General features: G+C 42.4%; 1 protein-coding gene across 2 annotated transcripts in view; it reads left to right on the top strand.

Moving 5' to 3' along the window:
• The window catches only part of PAFAH2 (platelet activating factor acetylhydrolase 2), a 97835-nt gene extending 85056 nt beyond the window's left edge, over positions 1-12779 (top strand). For both annotated transcript variants that reach the window (XM_077295352.1, XM_077295353.1), the window contains exon 10: positions 12542-12779. In XM_077295352.1, coding sequence (XP_077151467.1) covers positions 12542-12639 — 98 coding nt within the window. In that variant the 3' untranslated portion in view covers positions 12640-12779. The remainder of the gene's footprint in view (positions 1-12541) is intronic.
• Positions 12780-17302: the final 4523 nt, after the last annotated feature.

Here is a 17302-nt window from a genome sequence, read left to right as displayed (position 1 = left end):
ACTTAATTTCTAATCAGCCAATCACATGGCGGCAACTCAGTGCATTTAGGCATGTAGACATGGTCAAGACAATCTCCTGCAGTTCAAACCGAGCATCAGTATGGGGAAGAAAGGTGATTTGAGTGCCTTTGAACGTGGCATGGTTGTTGGTGCCAGAAGGGCTGGTCTGAGTATTTCAGAAACTGCTGATCTACTGGGATTTTCACGCACAACCATCTCTAGGGTTTAGAAAAAGAAAAAAAATCCAGTGAGCGGCAGTTCTGTGGGCGGAAATGCCTTGTTGATGCCAGAGGTCAGAGGAGAATGGGCAGACTGGTTCGAGCTGATAGAAAGGCAACAGTGACTCAAATCGCCACCCGTTACAACCAAGGTAGGCCTAAGAGCATCTCTGAACGCACAGTGCGTCGAACTTTGAGGCAGATGGGCTACAGCAGCAGAAGACCACACCGGGTACCACTCCTTTCAGCTAAGAACAGGAAACTGAGGCTACAATTTGTACAAGCTCATCGAAATTGGACAGTAGAAGATTGGAAAAACGTTGCTTGGTCTGATGAGTCTCGATTTCTGCTGCGACATTCGGATGGTAGGGTCAGAATTTGGCGTAAACAACATGAAAGCATGGATCCATCCTGCCTTGTATGGAGCATCTTTGGGATGTGCAGCCGACAAATCTGCGGCAACTGTGTGATGCCATCATGTCAATATGGACCAAAATCTCTGAGGAATGCTTCCAGCACCTTGTTGAATCTATGCCACGAAGAATTGAGGCAGTTCTGAAGGCAAAAGGGGGTCCAACCCGTTACTAGCATGGTGTACCTAATAAAGTGGCCGGTGAGTGTATATTAGCTTTGTTATACTGAGAATGTCTTTGTTGCCTATATTAACCAATCAGAGCTCAGGTTAATTAACTGTAGCAAAATAGAAGCTGAGCTGTGATTGGTTGCTATTGGCAGCCTGATAAATCCCCAGCCAACAGGAAGCCCTCCCCCCTGGCAGTATATATTAGCTCACACATACACATAATAGACTGGTCATGTGACTGACAGCTGCCGGATTCCTATATGGTACATTTGTTGCTCTTGTAGTTTGTCTGCTTATTAATCAGATTTTTATTTTTGAAGGACAATACCAGACTTGTGTGTGTTTTAGGGCGAGTTTCATGTGTCAAGTTGTGTGTGTTGAGTTGCGTGTGGCGACATGCATGTAGCGACTTTTGTGAGATGAGTTTTGTGTGGCGACATGCGTGTAGCAACTTTTTGTGTGTCGAGTTGCATGTGACAGGTTAGTGTAGCAAGTTGTGTGCAGCAAGTTTTGCGCATGGCGAGTTTTGCGCGTGGCGAGTTTTATGTGTGGTGCCTTTTGAGTATGTGCAAGTTTTGTGTGAGGCAACTTTTGCATGTGGTGCAACTTTTGTACATGTGGCAATTTTTCTGCGTGTGGCAATTTTTCTGCGTGTGCAAGTTTTGCGTGTGGCGAGTTTTCCATGAGGTGAGTTTTGCACGTGTGGCGAGTTTTGCATGTGGAAAGTTTTGCGCGTGGCGAGTTTTGAGCGGCGACTTTTGTGTTTCTACTTTTTTGTGGCGAGGTTGGTGTATGTGTGGTGAAATGTGTGCTGAGGGTGGTATATGTGTTCGAGCACGTGGTAGTGTGTGGCGCATTTTGTGTGTGTGTTCATATCCCCGTGGTGGTGTGGTGATTATCCCATGTTGGGGCCCCACCTTAGCAACTGTACAGTATATACTCTTTGGCGCCATCGCTCTCATTCTTTAAGTCCCCCTTGTTCACATCTGGCAGCTGTTAATTTGCCTCCAACACTTTTCCTTTCATTTTTTCCCCATTATGTAGATAGGGGCAAAATTGTTTGGTGAATTGGAAAGCGCGGGGTTAAAATTTCACCTCACAACATAGCTTTGACGCTCTCGGGGTCCAGACGTGTGACTGTGCAAAATTTTGTGCCTGTAGCTGCGACGCCTCCAACACTTACCCTTTCACTTTTTCCCCATTATGTAGATAGGGGCAAAATTGTTTGGTGAATTGGAAAGCGCGGGGTTAAAATTTCACCTCACAACATAGTCTATGACTCTCTCGGGGTCCAGACGTGTGACTGTGCAAAATTTTGTGGCCGTAGCTGCGACGGTTCAGATGCCAATCCCGGACATACACACATACATACATACACACATACACACATTCAGCTTTATATATTAGACTAGCTGTACTACCTGGCTTCGCCCGGGTTAATGACTGCTGTTAGCAAAATAGAATGTGTTAACAAAAATGTATTCTGCACACAAAAACCACAAAACAAATAGATAGAAATGTAATTATTAAAAGGCAAAAACTAAGCTAATAGAAGCATTTCACAACATATATTAGCTTTGTTATACTGAGAATGTCTTTGTTGCCTATATTAACCAATCAGAGCTCAGGTTAATTAACTGTAGCAAAATAGAAGCTGAGCTGTGATTGGTTGCTATTGGCAGCCTGATAAATCCCCAGCCAACAGGAAGCCCACCCCCTGGCAGTATATATTAGCTTACACATACACATAATAGACAGGTCATGTGACTGACAGCTGCCGTATTTCCTATATGGTACATTTGTTGCTCTTGTAGTTTGTCTGCTTATTAATCAGATTTTTATTTTTGAAGGATAATACCAGACTTGTGTGTGTTTTAGGGCGAGTTTCATGTGTCAAGTTGTGTGTGTTGAGTTGCGTGTGGCGACATGCATGTAGCGACTTTTGTGAGATGAGTTTTGTGTGGCGACATGCGTGTAGCAACATTTTGTGTGTCGAGTTGCATGTGACAGGTTAGTGTAGCAAGTTGTGTGCAGCAAGATTTGTGCATGGCGAGTTTTGCGCGTGGCGAGTTTTATGTGTGGTGCGTTTTGAGTATGTGCAAGTTTTGTGTGAGGCAACTTTTGCATGTGGTGCAACTTTTGTACATGTGGCAATTTTTCTGTGTGTGCAAGTTTTGCATGAGGTGAGTTTTCCATGAGGTGAGTTTTGCACGTGTGGCGAGTTTTGCGTGAGCCTAGTTTTGCATATGGCGAGTTTTGCATGTAGCGAGTTTTGCGCGTTGCGAGTTTTGAGTGGTGACTTTTGTGTTTCGACTTTTATGTGGCGAGGTTGGTGTGTGTGTGGTGAAATGTGTGCTGAGGGTCGTATATGTGTTCAAGCACGTGGTAGTGTGTGGCGCATTTTGTGTTTGTGTTCATATCCCCGTGTGTGGTGAGTATCCCATGTCGGGGCCCCACCTTAGCAACTGTATGGTATATACCCTTTGGCGCCATCGCTCTCATTCTTTAAGTCCTCATTGTTCACATCTGGCAGCTGTCAATTTTCCTCCAACACTTTTCCCTTCACTTTTTCCCCATTATGTAGATAGGGGCAAAATTGTTTGGTGAATTGGAACGCGCGGGGTTAAAATTTCACCTCACAACATAGCCTATGACGCTCTCGGGGTCCAGACGTGTGACTGTGCAAAATTTTGTGGCTGTAGCTGCGACGGTGCAGATGCCAATCCCGGACATACACACATACATACATACACACATTCAGCTTTATATATTAGATATACCTGTATGTAATCTCCTGTATATAGTATATACCTGTGTGTCATCTCGCCTATATATAGTATATATCTGTGTGTCATCTCCTCCTGTATATAGTATATACCTGTATGTCATCTCCTCCTATACATAGCATATACCTGTATGTCATCTCCTCCTGTATATACTATATACCTGTAGGTAATCTGCTCCTGTATATAGTATATACCTGTGTGTCATCTCCTCCTGTATATAGTATATACCTGTATGTCATCTCGTCCTGTATGTAGTATGTACCTGTATGTCATCTCCTCCTCTATATAGTATATACCTGTGTGTCATCTCTCCTGTATATAGTATATATCTGTGTGTCATCTCCTCCTGTATATAGTATATACCTGTGTGTCATCTCCCCTGTAAATAGTATATACCTGTGTGTCATCTCCTCCTGTATATAGTATATATCTGTATGTCATCTCCTCCTGTATTAGACCTCGTTCACACGTTATTTGGTCAGTATTTTTACCTCAGTATTTGTAAGCTAAAATGGCAGCCTGATAAATCCCCAGCCAACAGTAAGCCCACCCCCTGGCAGTATATATTAGCTCACACATACACATAATAGACTGGTCATGTGACTGACAGCTGCCGGATTCCTATATGGTACATTTGTTGCTCTTGTAGTTTGTCTGCTTATTAATCAGATTTTTATTTTTGAAGGATAATACCAGACTTGTGTGTGTTTTAGGGCGAGTTTCGTGTGTCAAGTTGTGTGTGTTGAGTTGCGTGTGGCGACATGCATGTAGGGACTTTTGTGAGATGAGTTTTGTGTGGCGACATGCGTGTAGCAACTTTTTGTGTGTCGAGTTGCATGTGACAGGTTAGCGTTGTGTGCAGCAAGTTTTGCGCATGGCGAGTTTTGCGCGTGGCGAGTTTTATGTGTGGTGCCTTTTGAGTATGTGCAAGTTTTGTGTGAGGCAACTTTTGCATGTGTTGCAACTTTTGTGCATGTGGCAATTTTTCTGCGTGTGGCAATTTTTCTGCGTGTGCAAGTTTTGCGTGTGGCGAGTTTTCCATGAGGTGAGTTTTGCACGTGTGGCGAGTTTTGCATGTAGAGAGTTTTGCGCGTGGCGAGTTTTGAGCGGCGACTTTTGTGTTTCTACTTTTATGTGGCGAGGTTGGTGTATGTGTGGTGAAATGTGCGCTGAGGGTGGTATATGTGTTCGAGCACGTGGTAGTATGTGGCGCATTTTGTGTGTGTGTTCATATCCCCGTGGTGGTGTGGTGATTATCCCATGTTGGGGCCCCACCTTAGCAACTGTACAGTATATACTCTTTGGCGCCATCGCTGTCATTCTTTAAGTCCCCCTTGTTCACATCTGGCAGCTGTTAATTTGCCTCCAACACTTTTCCTTTCATTTTTTCCCCATTATGTAGATAGGGGCAAAATTGTTTGGTGAATTGGAAAGCGCGGGGTTAAAATTTCACCTCACAACATAGCTTTGATGCTCTCAGGGTCCAGACGTGTGACTGTGCAAAATTTTGTGCCTGTAGCTGCGACGCCTCCAACACTTTTCCTTTCACTTTTTCCCCATTATGTCGATAGGGGCAAAATTGTTTGGTGAATTGGAAAGCGCGGGGTTAAAATTTCACCTCACAACATAGCCTATGACGCTCTCGGGGTCCAGACGTGTGACTGTGCAAAATTTTGTGGCTGTAGCTGCGACGGTTCAGATGCCAATCCCGGACATACATACATACATACATACATACACACACACACACATTCAGCTTTATATATTAGACTAGCTGTACTACCCGGCTTCGCCCGGGTTAATGACTGCTGTTAGCAAAATAGAATGTGTTAACAAAAATTTATTCTGCACACAAAAACCACAAAACAAATAGATAGAAATGTAATTATTAAAAGGCAAAAACTAAGCAAATAGAAGCATTTCACAACATATATTAGCTTTGTTATACTGAGAATGTCTTTGTTGCCTATATTAACCAATCAGAGCTCAGGTTAATTAACTGTAGCAAAATAGAAGCTGAGCTGTGATTGGTTGCTATTGGCAGCCTGATAAATCCCCAGCCAACAGGAAGCCCTCCCCCCTGGCAGTATATATTAGCTCACACATACACATAATAGACAGGTCATGTGACTGACAGCTGCCGTATTTCCTATATGGTACATTTGTTGCTCTTGTAGTTTGCTTATTAATCAGATTTTTATTTTTGAAGGATAATACCAGACTTGTGTGTGTTTTAGGGCGAGTTTCATGTGTCAAGTTGTGTGTGTTGAGTTGCGTGTGGCGACATGCATGTAGCGACTTTTGTGAGATGAGTTTTGTGTGGCGACATGCGTGTAGCAACATTTTGTGTGTTGAGTTGCATGTGACAGGTTAGTGTAGCAAGTTGTGTGCAGCAAGATTTGTGCATGGCGAGTTTTGCGCATGGCGAGTTTTATGTGTGGTGCATTTTGAGTATGTGCAAGTTTTGTGTGAGGCAACTTTTTCATGTGGTGCAACTTTTGTACATGTGGCAATTTTTCTGTGTGTGCAAGTTTTGCATGAGGTGAGTTTTCCATGAGGTGAGTTTTGCACGTGTGGCGAGTTTTGCGTGAGCCTAGTTTTGCATATGGCGAGTTTTGCATGTAGCGAGTTTTGAATGTAGCGAGTTTTGAGTGGTGACTTTTGTGTTTCGACTTTTATGTGGCGAGGTTGGTGTGTGTGTGTGGTGAAATGTGTGCTGAGGGTGGTATATGTGTTCAAGCACGTGGTAGTGTGTGGCGCATTTTGTGTTTGTGTTCATATCCCCGTGTGTGGTGAGTATCCCATGTCGGGGCCCCACCTTAGCAACTGTACGGTATATACTCTTTGTCGCCATCGCTCTCATTCTTTAAGTCCTCATTGTTCACATCTGGCAGCTGTCAATTTTCCTCCAACACTTTTCCCTTCACTTTTTCCCCATTATGTAGATAGGAGCAAAATTGTTTGGTGAATTGGAACGCGCGGGGTTAAAATTTCACCTCACAACATAGCCTATGACGCTCTCGGGGTCCAGACGTGTGACTGTGCAAAATTTTGTGGCTGTAGCTGCGACGGTACAGATGCCAATCCCGGACATACACACATACATACATACACACATTCAGCTTTATATATTAGATATACCTGTATGTAATCTCCTGTATATAGTATATACCTGTGTGTCATCTCACCTATATATAGTATATATCTGTGTGTCATCTCCTGTATATAGTATATACCTGTATGTCATCTCCTCCTATACATAGCATATACCTGTGTCATCTCCTCCTGTATATACTATATACCTGTAGGTAATCTGCTCCTGTATATAGTATATACCTGTGTGTCATCTCCTCCTGTATATAGTATATACCTGTATGTCATCTCCTCCTGTATGTAGTATGTACCTGTATGTCATCTCCTCCTCTATATAGTATATACCTGTGTGTCATCTCTCCTGTATATAGTATATATCTGTGTGTCATCTCCTCCTGTATATAGTATATACCTGTGTGTCATCTCCCCTGTAAATAGTATATACCTGTGTGTCATCTCCTGTATATAGTATATAGCTGTATGTCATCTCCTCCTGTATTAGCCCTCGTTCACACGTTATTTGGTCAGTATTTTTACCTCAGTATTTGTAAGCTAAAATGGCAGCCTGATAAATCCCCAGCCAACAGTAAGCCCACCCCCTGGCAGTATATATTAGCTCACACATACACATAATAGACTGGTCATGTGACTGACAGCTGCCGGATTCCTATATGGTACATTTGTTGCTCTTGTAGTTTGTCTGCTTATTAATCAGATTTTTATTTTTGAAGGATACCAGACTTGTGTGTGTTTTAGGGCGAGTTTCGTGTGTCAAGTTGTGTGTGTTGAGTTGCGTGTGGCGACATGCATGTAGGGACTTTTGTGAGATGAGTTTTGTGTGGCGACATGCGTGTAGCAACTTTTTGTGTGTCGAGTTGCATGTGACAGGTTAGTGTAGCAAGTTGTGTGCAGCAAGTTTTGCGCATGGCGAGTTTTGCGCGTGGCGAGTTTTATGTGTGGTGCCTTTTGAGTATGTGCAAGTTTTGTGTGAGGCAACTTTTGCATGTGTTGCAACTTTTGTGCATGTGGCAATTTTTCTGCGTGTGGCAATTTTTCTGCGTGTGCAAGTTTTGCGTGTGGCGAGTTTTGCACGTGTGGCGAGTTTTGCATGTGGAGAGTTTTGCGCGTGGCGAGTTTTGAGCGGCGACTTTTGTGTTTCTACTTTTATGTGGCGAGGTTGGTGTATGTGTGGTGAAATGTGCACTGAGGGTGGTATATGTGTTCGAGCACGTGGTAGTGTGTGGCGCATTTTGTGTGTGTGTTCATATCCCCGTGGTGGTGTGATTATCCCATGTTGGGGCCCCACCTTAGCAACTGTACAGTATATACTCTTTGGTGCCATCGCTGTCATTCTTTAAGTCCCCCTTGTTCACATCTGGCAGCTGTTAATTTGCCTCCAACACTTTTCCTTTCATTTTTTCCCCATTATGTAGATAGGGGCAAAATTGTTTGGTGAATTGGAAATTGCGGGGTTAAAATTTCACCTCACAATATAGCTTTGACGCTCTCAGGGTCCAGACGTGTGACTGTGCAAAATTTTGTGCCTGTAGCTGCGACGCCTCCAACACTTTTCCTTTCACTTTTTCCCCATTATGTAGATAGGGGCAAAATTGTTTGGTGAATTGGAAAGCGCGGGGTTAAAATTTCACCTCACAACATAGCCTATGACGCTCTCGGGGTCCAGACGTGTGACTGTGCAAAATTTTGTGGCTGTAGCTGCTACGGTTCAGATGCCAATCCCGGACATACATACATACATACATACATACACACACACACACATTCAGCTTTATATATTAGATATATCTAAAAAAGCGCGAACAATTATAAAAACATATAGGTGAGTGTTACGAAAAGCAATCTGAAAATCAATGAGATCTGATGAAGCGTTCTAGATGTATTACCACATAAAGTGACACTGGTCAGATTTGAAAAATTTGGCCAGGTCACTAAGTGGTTAATACAGAATATTGGCATGGTATACCTTAACATGCCTTATCATATAACCTGATCTCGAGCATTATAATACATAACCTAGGATTGTGCAAGAGTAATATTCTCTAATCTATCAAAATACATTTCAAATATACAGTGAGCACTATATTTTGAAAATTGTGTAACCTTGGCTCCCACTGATCATACAAAGGTACAGCGTCAGGTTCAGAGTCATAAAGCACTTAAGCACTTTACCGGTGTTGGTGATGGCTTGGTGAGGGATTCTCTTTCAGGGTCAGACAGGGTTAGTCAATGTGGAGTGGGGGCACCATTACGTTCCCTATAGGGTGCCAACCTCTGCTGCCAGTTAGGGAAACCTAGGACCAGTCCTGTTTCCTTAGATATTTTTCTTGCTAAATATATTTTTTTTGTCCATATATTGGACTATTTGTGACCCTTGTCTGATCTACTCACCTATATGTTTTTATAATTGTTTGAGCTTTTTTAGATACATTACAAATAAAAGCGGTATTTTATAGGTTTTGTTTTCCTCTTGGTTCTAATACATATCAGACCTTGTTTATTCCCTTGATTTTTTAAAGTATCTGCTCCCATATTTTTTAACCCCAATTCCTGTGTTTTTGTGCATAGTCGATTAGCATTGTTTCTATGTTATATGTATAGCTTTCTGGCTGGACTTCTCCAAATAGTAGATGGGTGTTCATGGGTCCCACTGAATCCTGACAATTGGGAGCAGATGTCACTGCTGGACATCCTCCGATTTTGAAAGTAAGCATAATGTGTCTGTCATTTGTTACACTAAGTTTCCTTAGCTGACTACTGTGTCTACAGTCAGAGGTTAACCTGCATATCTTGAAACGGTAGTCAGCTTTTAAATCTATGGCTGGAAGAAACATTTCTGATGCAGCATAACTACCTTGTGACTGTTGTTGTGCTCAGTCTTTCCATGGCTCATGTCCTATAACATGAAATCTTCTACAACCTCACCATTGTAGAGAGTTTGGCTGTTTCTTAGCTAGTTTTAAGCCTCCTACACAGCTGTTTTTGTTTTAGTTAGTGACTGTGTTTCAGCCAACTGTAGCAGAGCCAGGTAGAACACGGTTAAGTCCTAGCACTGCAGAATTTGATTAGATGCACCTGCCTAGCTTTTTACTAGAACCAGGGCTTGTGTTCACTAGGTGTGTCTATCTGTTGTAGTGATGAGCAAATATACTCGTTACTCGAGATTTCCCGAGCACGCTTGGGTGTCCTCCGAGTATTTTTTAGTGCTCGGAGTTTTCGTTTGTATTGCCGCAGCTGAATGATTTACATCTGTTAGCCAGCTTGATTTCATATGGGGATTTCTTAGCAACCAGGCAACCCCCACATGTACTTATGCTGGCTGACAGATGTAAATCATTCAGTTGCGGCAATAAAAACTAAAACTCTGAGCACTAAAAAATACTCGAAGGACACCCGAGCGTGCTCGGAAAATCTCGAGTAACAAGTATATTCACTCATCACTAATCTGTTGGATGAAGCAGTCGAGTGTACTGCTGGTGAGTGACCTCTCAAAATGTGAGCTGTAGCTGGGAGAGAATGGAGACTGCATGGGTCAGCTAGAAAAGCTGACCAGTCTGTGTGGTGGAGCTGCAAAGAACCATGTTGAAGCTGAAGCCTGTTCAGTGTTAACTGTGCCCGGAGTTGAATACTTCTGTTTGGTGCTGGTAACTGCTTGAAGGCGGGCTGATTCTTGATACCAAGACTGGTGGAATTGTCTCTCTTCTTTGTGAAAAGCTTGATCTGCAAGAAAGGACTGTAATCTTCTGTTCGGGTAAGCCCACACTGACATATGTGCCCTACTAAATTAACTGTTTATTTGCTGTGATACCTTTATGCCCAGAAGAGTCTGTTCTTGGTTTTGAGTCCTTTGGAGTTTTACGAAAGCAATAAATCTGCACCTGTTTGGACCAAACTGCATTGCCTGTGTAAACGCTACCTAATGCCTACATGAGAGAGTGAATCCCTGCACAACATATCAAAGTGATGATTATAATCACCTGTTTAGCATATTTGGTTACTCATACAACTGACTATGACCCTTCAAAATCCCTGACTATGTGCAAGTGTACCTAGAAGAATTGTTGCGGTTTTGAAGACAAAAAGTGGTCTCACCAAATTCGTTTGATTTACATTTCTTTCATTCAGTTTGTATTTTATTAGATGATGGAAATAACGACTTCTTATTTTTTAAAGCATTCTTTGTAGCATTTTTTTCTGATACCTGTGTGATGCAGTGACCACTGTTACAGCTAGGGGGCGCTGCATGTGCTCCTCAGGATATGCATGAAGGCATATCTGTGGTTGTTATGATTGAACTAGCCACACTCCTCCCACCTATGGGAGTGGCTACAAGTATATAATGTGACCATGTGGGTCACATGGGGAAAAATGGATGGACCTGTGGTCTGTGTGCCAGGTCCTGGAGGGCATCTGTGTTGGGAGGTCCTGGGAGTAGGACTAGATCCATGAAGAGCACATGAGGGGAGGCCTTGGACCTTGTGGCATGTGTGTTGGACAGTCCCAGATGGGGATGGACGTCCTGAATAGCGCACAGAGAGGACACGTGTGCAGAGTCCGTGATGGCACTGCATTTGGGGAAGCTACAGCCCGTCTAAGGATCTGGACTGTCAGGTGACCTGGTGAGCAAGGCATTGCCCGTCCCGGTGATCCCAGTTCTGCAGCTTCCCTGAGAGAGAGAGTACTGACAGGAGTCAGCGTATGGAGTAGGAGCTCCTAGAAGGTAACCCAGCGTATGGGGTGCTGTGCGGTCACCCACAGCAACTGGTCAGATAAGGATCAGCGTGTTTAGAGACCGCGACCCAATGTCATGTGCGCTATATGACTAGGGACATTGATGAACTGTTCGGCGTACGGACACTCATGGTAACTGGACGAAGTGAGACGTCAGCATGTTTAGTGTCCATGAGATAAAGCCGAATATGAAGTGTCTAAAGATAAAGCTGCAACTTAATGTCACCGGTTGGTGCCTATTGTGTTCTATGAAGTGTATATGATGAACTGTGCATAATCAGGTTTATGATGCCATAATAAACCGTGTGGACTGTTTAAGTAGAAAAACCGTGCCTAAGTGCTTGAATCCCGTGCCAAGCGAGTGTTCCCCAACACAGATAGTGAGCGCTATCTTACACCTGCTAAAACCTTTTGCACAGTACTGTATATGACACAAAAAACTGAGTAAAACAAGTGAAATGATCAATGGGTGAGTGTTCTCCTTAGGCCGGGGTCACACTTGTGAGTGCAATGCGAGAAACTTGCGCGAGTCTCTCACATCGATACCCGGCACTGCCATTGGGACCGGAGCGAGCGGCTGCATGTATTTCTATGTAGCCACACGCTCTGGTCCCGAGTGCCGGCGTCAGTGCCAGGTATTGAGGAGAGAGACTCGCGTGAGTTTCTCGCATTGCACTCGCAAGTGTGACCCCGGCCTTATAAACACAACGGTGTATAACTATGATTGCTCTTACATATTTTGATTGCTTCTGTTAGTCAAAACTTTAACATTTTTGTGCTGTTTTTACTGAAAGGAGAATGGATCTATCCTTTTGATTTTCTGCCTTCACATAGGGCTCACTATTTACGTAACAGGTCTTCTTTAACATTGCACAACTAATGTAACCTGAAAGTACCAGCAAATTAGCCATAACATAGGATGCTAAAAAAATGTCATTATTTTGAATAATTTGTTTTCAGTTTAGTATTTACTGTCTTGTTTTAATATTATTGCCAGTACCCTTACACAGCCACTAGGGGCAGCTTTGCTATGTGATTGTCACTATTGTTCTTGCTTGTACTGTCATGCTTCACTGTCATTAACATTCATTATCTATGTCTGTTTTCGGCAGATCTGGCAATACATGCTCCAAACGTGGAAGATCTGAAGGAAGTGATCGAGGCTCAAGTCATTTGTGGATTTCCTTCAATAAGTGATAGTAAACTATGATCTTAGCATAAGATGGACATCTTTCTTTAAGACTTCGACTGGCGCCTGGAGCCTGACAGAAACACTGATAGAATGGGGCTTTGTTGTGCCATTCAGAGGCCTTTGTGTTGTAGTAAATAAAGCATCACTGTTGTAGAAAATATGGCATGGTTATTTTGTGCTATGTTGCTTGCTCAGTGAGGGCGCTGAATGCACTCACCCTGCAGTCATTGCTCTGACAGCTACACGCTCTGCAGAGGACACGCTGCCTGTAATGTGCATGTGCCAAACATAGAACATCATCAATTGGGAACGAGTCTTATGTAACAACTGAAAGGGGTAAAAGGAGTTCAGGCTGAAGAACGTTCATGTCATGTCTTCCCTGAAAAATATCCTTAAGAAACTATGTACAATTTTAATGATGCTCAGTGTCATGGGTATACTACTGTGTGAGCTCGTCCTCCAACAGGGTTGCTGGAATCAAATACACTGGTTCACATTTAAATATTTAAAATCAGATAATTTTTTTTTCATTTATATTATACAGTATTATGCAATCACTCGCAACATGAAAGATGTGGTATGTATGTATGTATGTGTGCGCGTGTGTGTATATATATATATATGTATATTAGTGTCAAATCTAGTGATGAGCGAATGTGCTTGAATAAAGGCATTATCCAAACACGCTCGGGTGCTAACCAAGTGTCTTCTAGTATGAAAAAAGTCTCGCACTCAACTTCAATATATTTTGTAGATTTATTATGAGAAGTAGCACTGGAAACGTTTCAGCCCCACAATGGGCTTTCATCAGTCACGTGCTTGTGCCAACTAGTTTGTGGCAAAGAGTCCTTATATTTAGGATGCAGACCTGAATGAGGTGCAGGAGATGACGAGCGGTGGACTCCGCGTCTGAGAGGTCTATCCAAGCACCCCAGCGGCTTCACAACAGCCTGGGTCTCCTATTTGGCCGGACTAGGTGACAACCTTCAGCCATCTACACACTATTCTAAGTTACATCCTACGAGCAATTGCATCCTCCTCTTATTTACCACTATCATTCTCCCTTAAGGGGTCATCTCCTGCACCTCATTCAGGTCTGCATCCTAAATATAAGGACTCTTTGCCACAAACTAGTTGGCACAAGCACGTGACTGATGAAAGCCCATTGTGGGGCTGAAACGTTTCCAGTGCTACTTCTCATAATAAATCTACAAAATATACTGAAGTTGAGTGCGAGACTTTTTTCATACTGCACTTTATGGTTTGGGTACCTAGTCTCTGCACCGGTATATAGCAGTGCACATGGAGTTTCTTCTTAACCGAGTGTCTTCGGCATGCTCGAATAATATGTTCGAGTCCCCGCGGCTGCATGTCTCGAGGCTGACAATCACAGCACATGCAGGAATTGCCTGTTTGTTAAGAAATCCCTGTATGTGTTGCGGCTGTCAAACAGCCACAAGACATGCAGCCGTGGGGACTGGAACATAATATTCGAGCATGCCGAAGACACTCGGTGAACACCTGAGCCTGCTCTGATAACATCTTATTTGAGCACTTTCACTCATCACTATTCAAATCATAACAAAAGGAGAAAATTATACAGCTCACCCTCCTATTGACTACTAATCACAGGAAACACTGTGCACAGGAGCACTTGGGAGAGTCAATCCCACACCAAAGGTTCCAAGATGGTAGGGGATCCAGACACGAGTAGATAAAACCAATGTTTATTTCAAAATTGTTAAAGACATCTTCATCAGTGTATATTCCATAAAAAGATTTATAAAACATGGGAGTTTTACAGTGGGTATGGAAATTACTCAGATCCCTTTAAATTTTTCACTCTTTGTTTCATTGCAGCCATTTAGTAAATTCAAAAAAGTTCATTTTTTTCACATTAATGTACACTCTGCACCCCATCTTGTCTGAAAAATAACAGAAATATAGAAGTGTTTGCAAATTTAATAAAAAATAACTGAAATATCACCTGGTCATAAGTATTAAGACCCTTTGCTCAGACACTCATATTTAAGTCACATGCTGTCCATTTCCTTGTGACCCTCCTTGAGATGGTTCTACTCCTTCATTGGAGTCCAGATGTGTTTAATTAAACAGATAGAACTTGATTTGGAAAGGCACACACCTGTCTATATAAGACCTCACAGCTCACAGCGCATGTCAGACCAAATGAGAATCATGAGGTCACAGGAACTGGCCAAGGAGCTCAGAAACAGAATTGTGGCAAGGCACAGATCTGGCCAAGGTTACAAAAGAATTTCTGCAATATTCAAAGTTCCTAAAAGCACAGTGGCTCCATAATCCTTAAATGTAAGAAGTTTGGGACCACCAGAAGTCTTCCTAGACCTGGCGTCCAGCCAAACTGAGCAATCCTTGGAGAGAGAAGTAAAGAAGAACCCCAAGATCACTGTGGCTGAGCTCCAGAGATGGAGATGGGAGAAAGTTCCACAAAGTCAACTATCACTGCAGCCCTCCACCAGTTGGGCCTTTATGGCAGAGTGGCCTGATGGAAGCCTCTCCTCAATGCAAGACATACAGTGCCTTGCGAAGGTATTCGGCTCCCTGGAACTTTTCAACCTTTTCCCACATATCATGCTTCAAACACAAAGATACCAAATATAAATTTTTGGTGAAGAATCAACAACAAGTGGAACACAATTGTGAAGTTGAACTAAATTTATTGGTTATTTTACATTTTTTGTGGAAATTCAAAAACTGAAAAGTGGGGCGTGCAATATTATTTGGCCCCTTTAACTCAATACTTTGTTGCGCCACCTTTTGCTGCGATTACAGCTGCAAGTTGCTTGGGGTATGTATCAGTTTTGTACATCAAGAGACTGAAATTCTTGCCCATTCTTCCTTGGCAAACAACCCGAGCTCAGTGAGGTTTGATGGAGATCGTTTGTGAACAGCAGTTTTCAGCTCCACAGATTCTCGATTCACAGCCTTATCAATGTCCAACTCCCCTGTACCTATCTGGCAAGGTAAAAATGGGTAGTAACCGATGTTAAATAAAAATCATCTCTTTTTTGGGATCCGCAACAGGAGTGCTATTCTCAAATTAAGTAAACAATTAAAAAGACTTTTTAACCAATTTTGACCTTAATGACCAAGCCAAATTTTTTAATTCTGACCAGGGTCACTTGTAAGTGATTATAACTCTGGAAAGCTTAAACGGATCCTACTGATTCTGAAAATGTTTTTTCATGACTTATTGTACTTCATGACAGTGGTAAATTTTCTTCAATATGACTTGCGTTTATTTGTGAAAATATCGTAAATTTCAAAAAAATGTTACAATTTTGCCATTTTCAAAATTTTTATTCTTATGCCCTTAAATCAGAGAGCTTTGTGACACAAAATAGTTAATAAATAACATTTCCCGCATGTCTACTTTACATCAGCACATTTTTTTAAACAAACATAATTTTTTTTTTGTTAGGAAATTATAAGGGTTAAAAGTCAATCAGTGAGTTCTTATTTTGACAACAAAATTTTTTTTAGGGACTACCTCACATTTAGGCCGGCGTCACACTAGCGAGTTTTACGGACGTATGAGCGCAGAAAATACGTCCGTAAAATACGCATTGCACACGGCCCAATGAATCTCTATGGGGCAGCTCCTATCAGCCGTATATTACGCATCCGTAATATACGGTATTGTACGGCTGTAGAAAATCGCAGCATGCTGCGTTTGTCAGCGTATTGCGCAAAAACTACGCCAATGAAAGTCTATGGGGCGAGAAAAATACGGATTCTACATGGACCAGCAGTGTGACTTGCGAGAAATACGAACCGGTGTTCTATCGAAAAGCCGGTAATTCAATTGCCGGCTTTTCATTTCTCCTTCACAAACCCGCCATGTTGTATTTGGAGAGCCCCTGATATGTCTAAACAGTGAAAAAACCCCACAAGTGACCCCATTTTTGAAACTAGACCCCCTGGGGAACATATCTAGATGTGTAATGAGCGACTTGAACTCACAGATGCTTCACAGAAGTTTATAATGTAGAGCTGTGAAAATAAAAAAGTCACATTTTACCCACAAAACTGTACTTTTAGCTCCAATTTTTTTATTTTCAACAGTTTAACAGGAGAAAATGGACCAAAAAATTTGTTGTCCAATTTTTCCTGAGTATACTGATACCCCATATGTGGAGGAAAAAAACTGTTTTGGTGCACGTCGGGGTTCAGAAGGAAGGAGTGACGTTTTGGAACCCAAACTTTGACGGAATGGTCTGCGGGCATCATGTCGCATTTAGAGAGTCCCTGATATGCCTATACAGTGAAAACAAATCACAAGTGACCCTATTTTGTTAACGGCACCCCTCAAGGATTTTATCCAGGGGTACAGTGAGCATTTTGAACCCAGAGGTACTGCACAAAATTTGATAACATTAGGTAGTTATATTGAAAATTGTCATTTTTGTTTTGCGAAAATGTTGTTTTTGCCCCAAATTTGTAATTTTCACAATGGATAACAGGAGAAAAGGGACCTGATAATTTGTTACGCAATTTGGCCGGAACGTGAGTATACCCTATTTGTGGTAAATAACTTCTGCTTGGGCACATGGCAGGGCTAGGAAAGGAAGAAGCGCTATTTGCCTGGGATAGATTGTGAATACTATGTCAGATTTGAAAAGCCACTGACATGTGAAAACAG

The sequence above is a fragment of the Ranitomeya variabilis genome, chromosome 3 (genome assembly GCF_051348905.1).
Source record: "Ranitomeya variabilis isolate aRanVar5 chromosome 3, aRanVar5.hap1, whole genome shotgun sequence".
Classification (NCBI taxonomy): Eukaryota; Metazoa; Chordata; class Amphibia; order Anura; family Dendrobatidae; genus Ranitomeya; species Ranitomeya variabilis.
The sequence above is the reverse complement of the archived record's forward strand: the minus strand, read 5'-3'. Positions and strand labels throughout refer to the sequence as shown.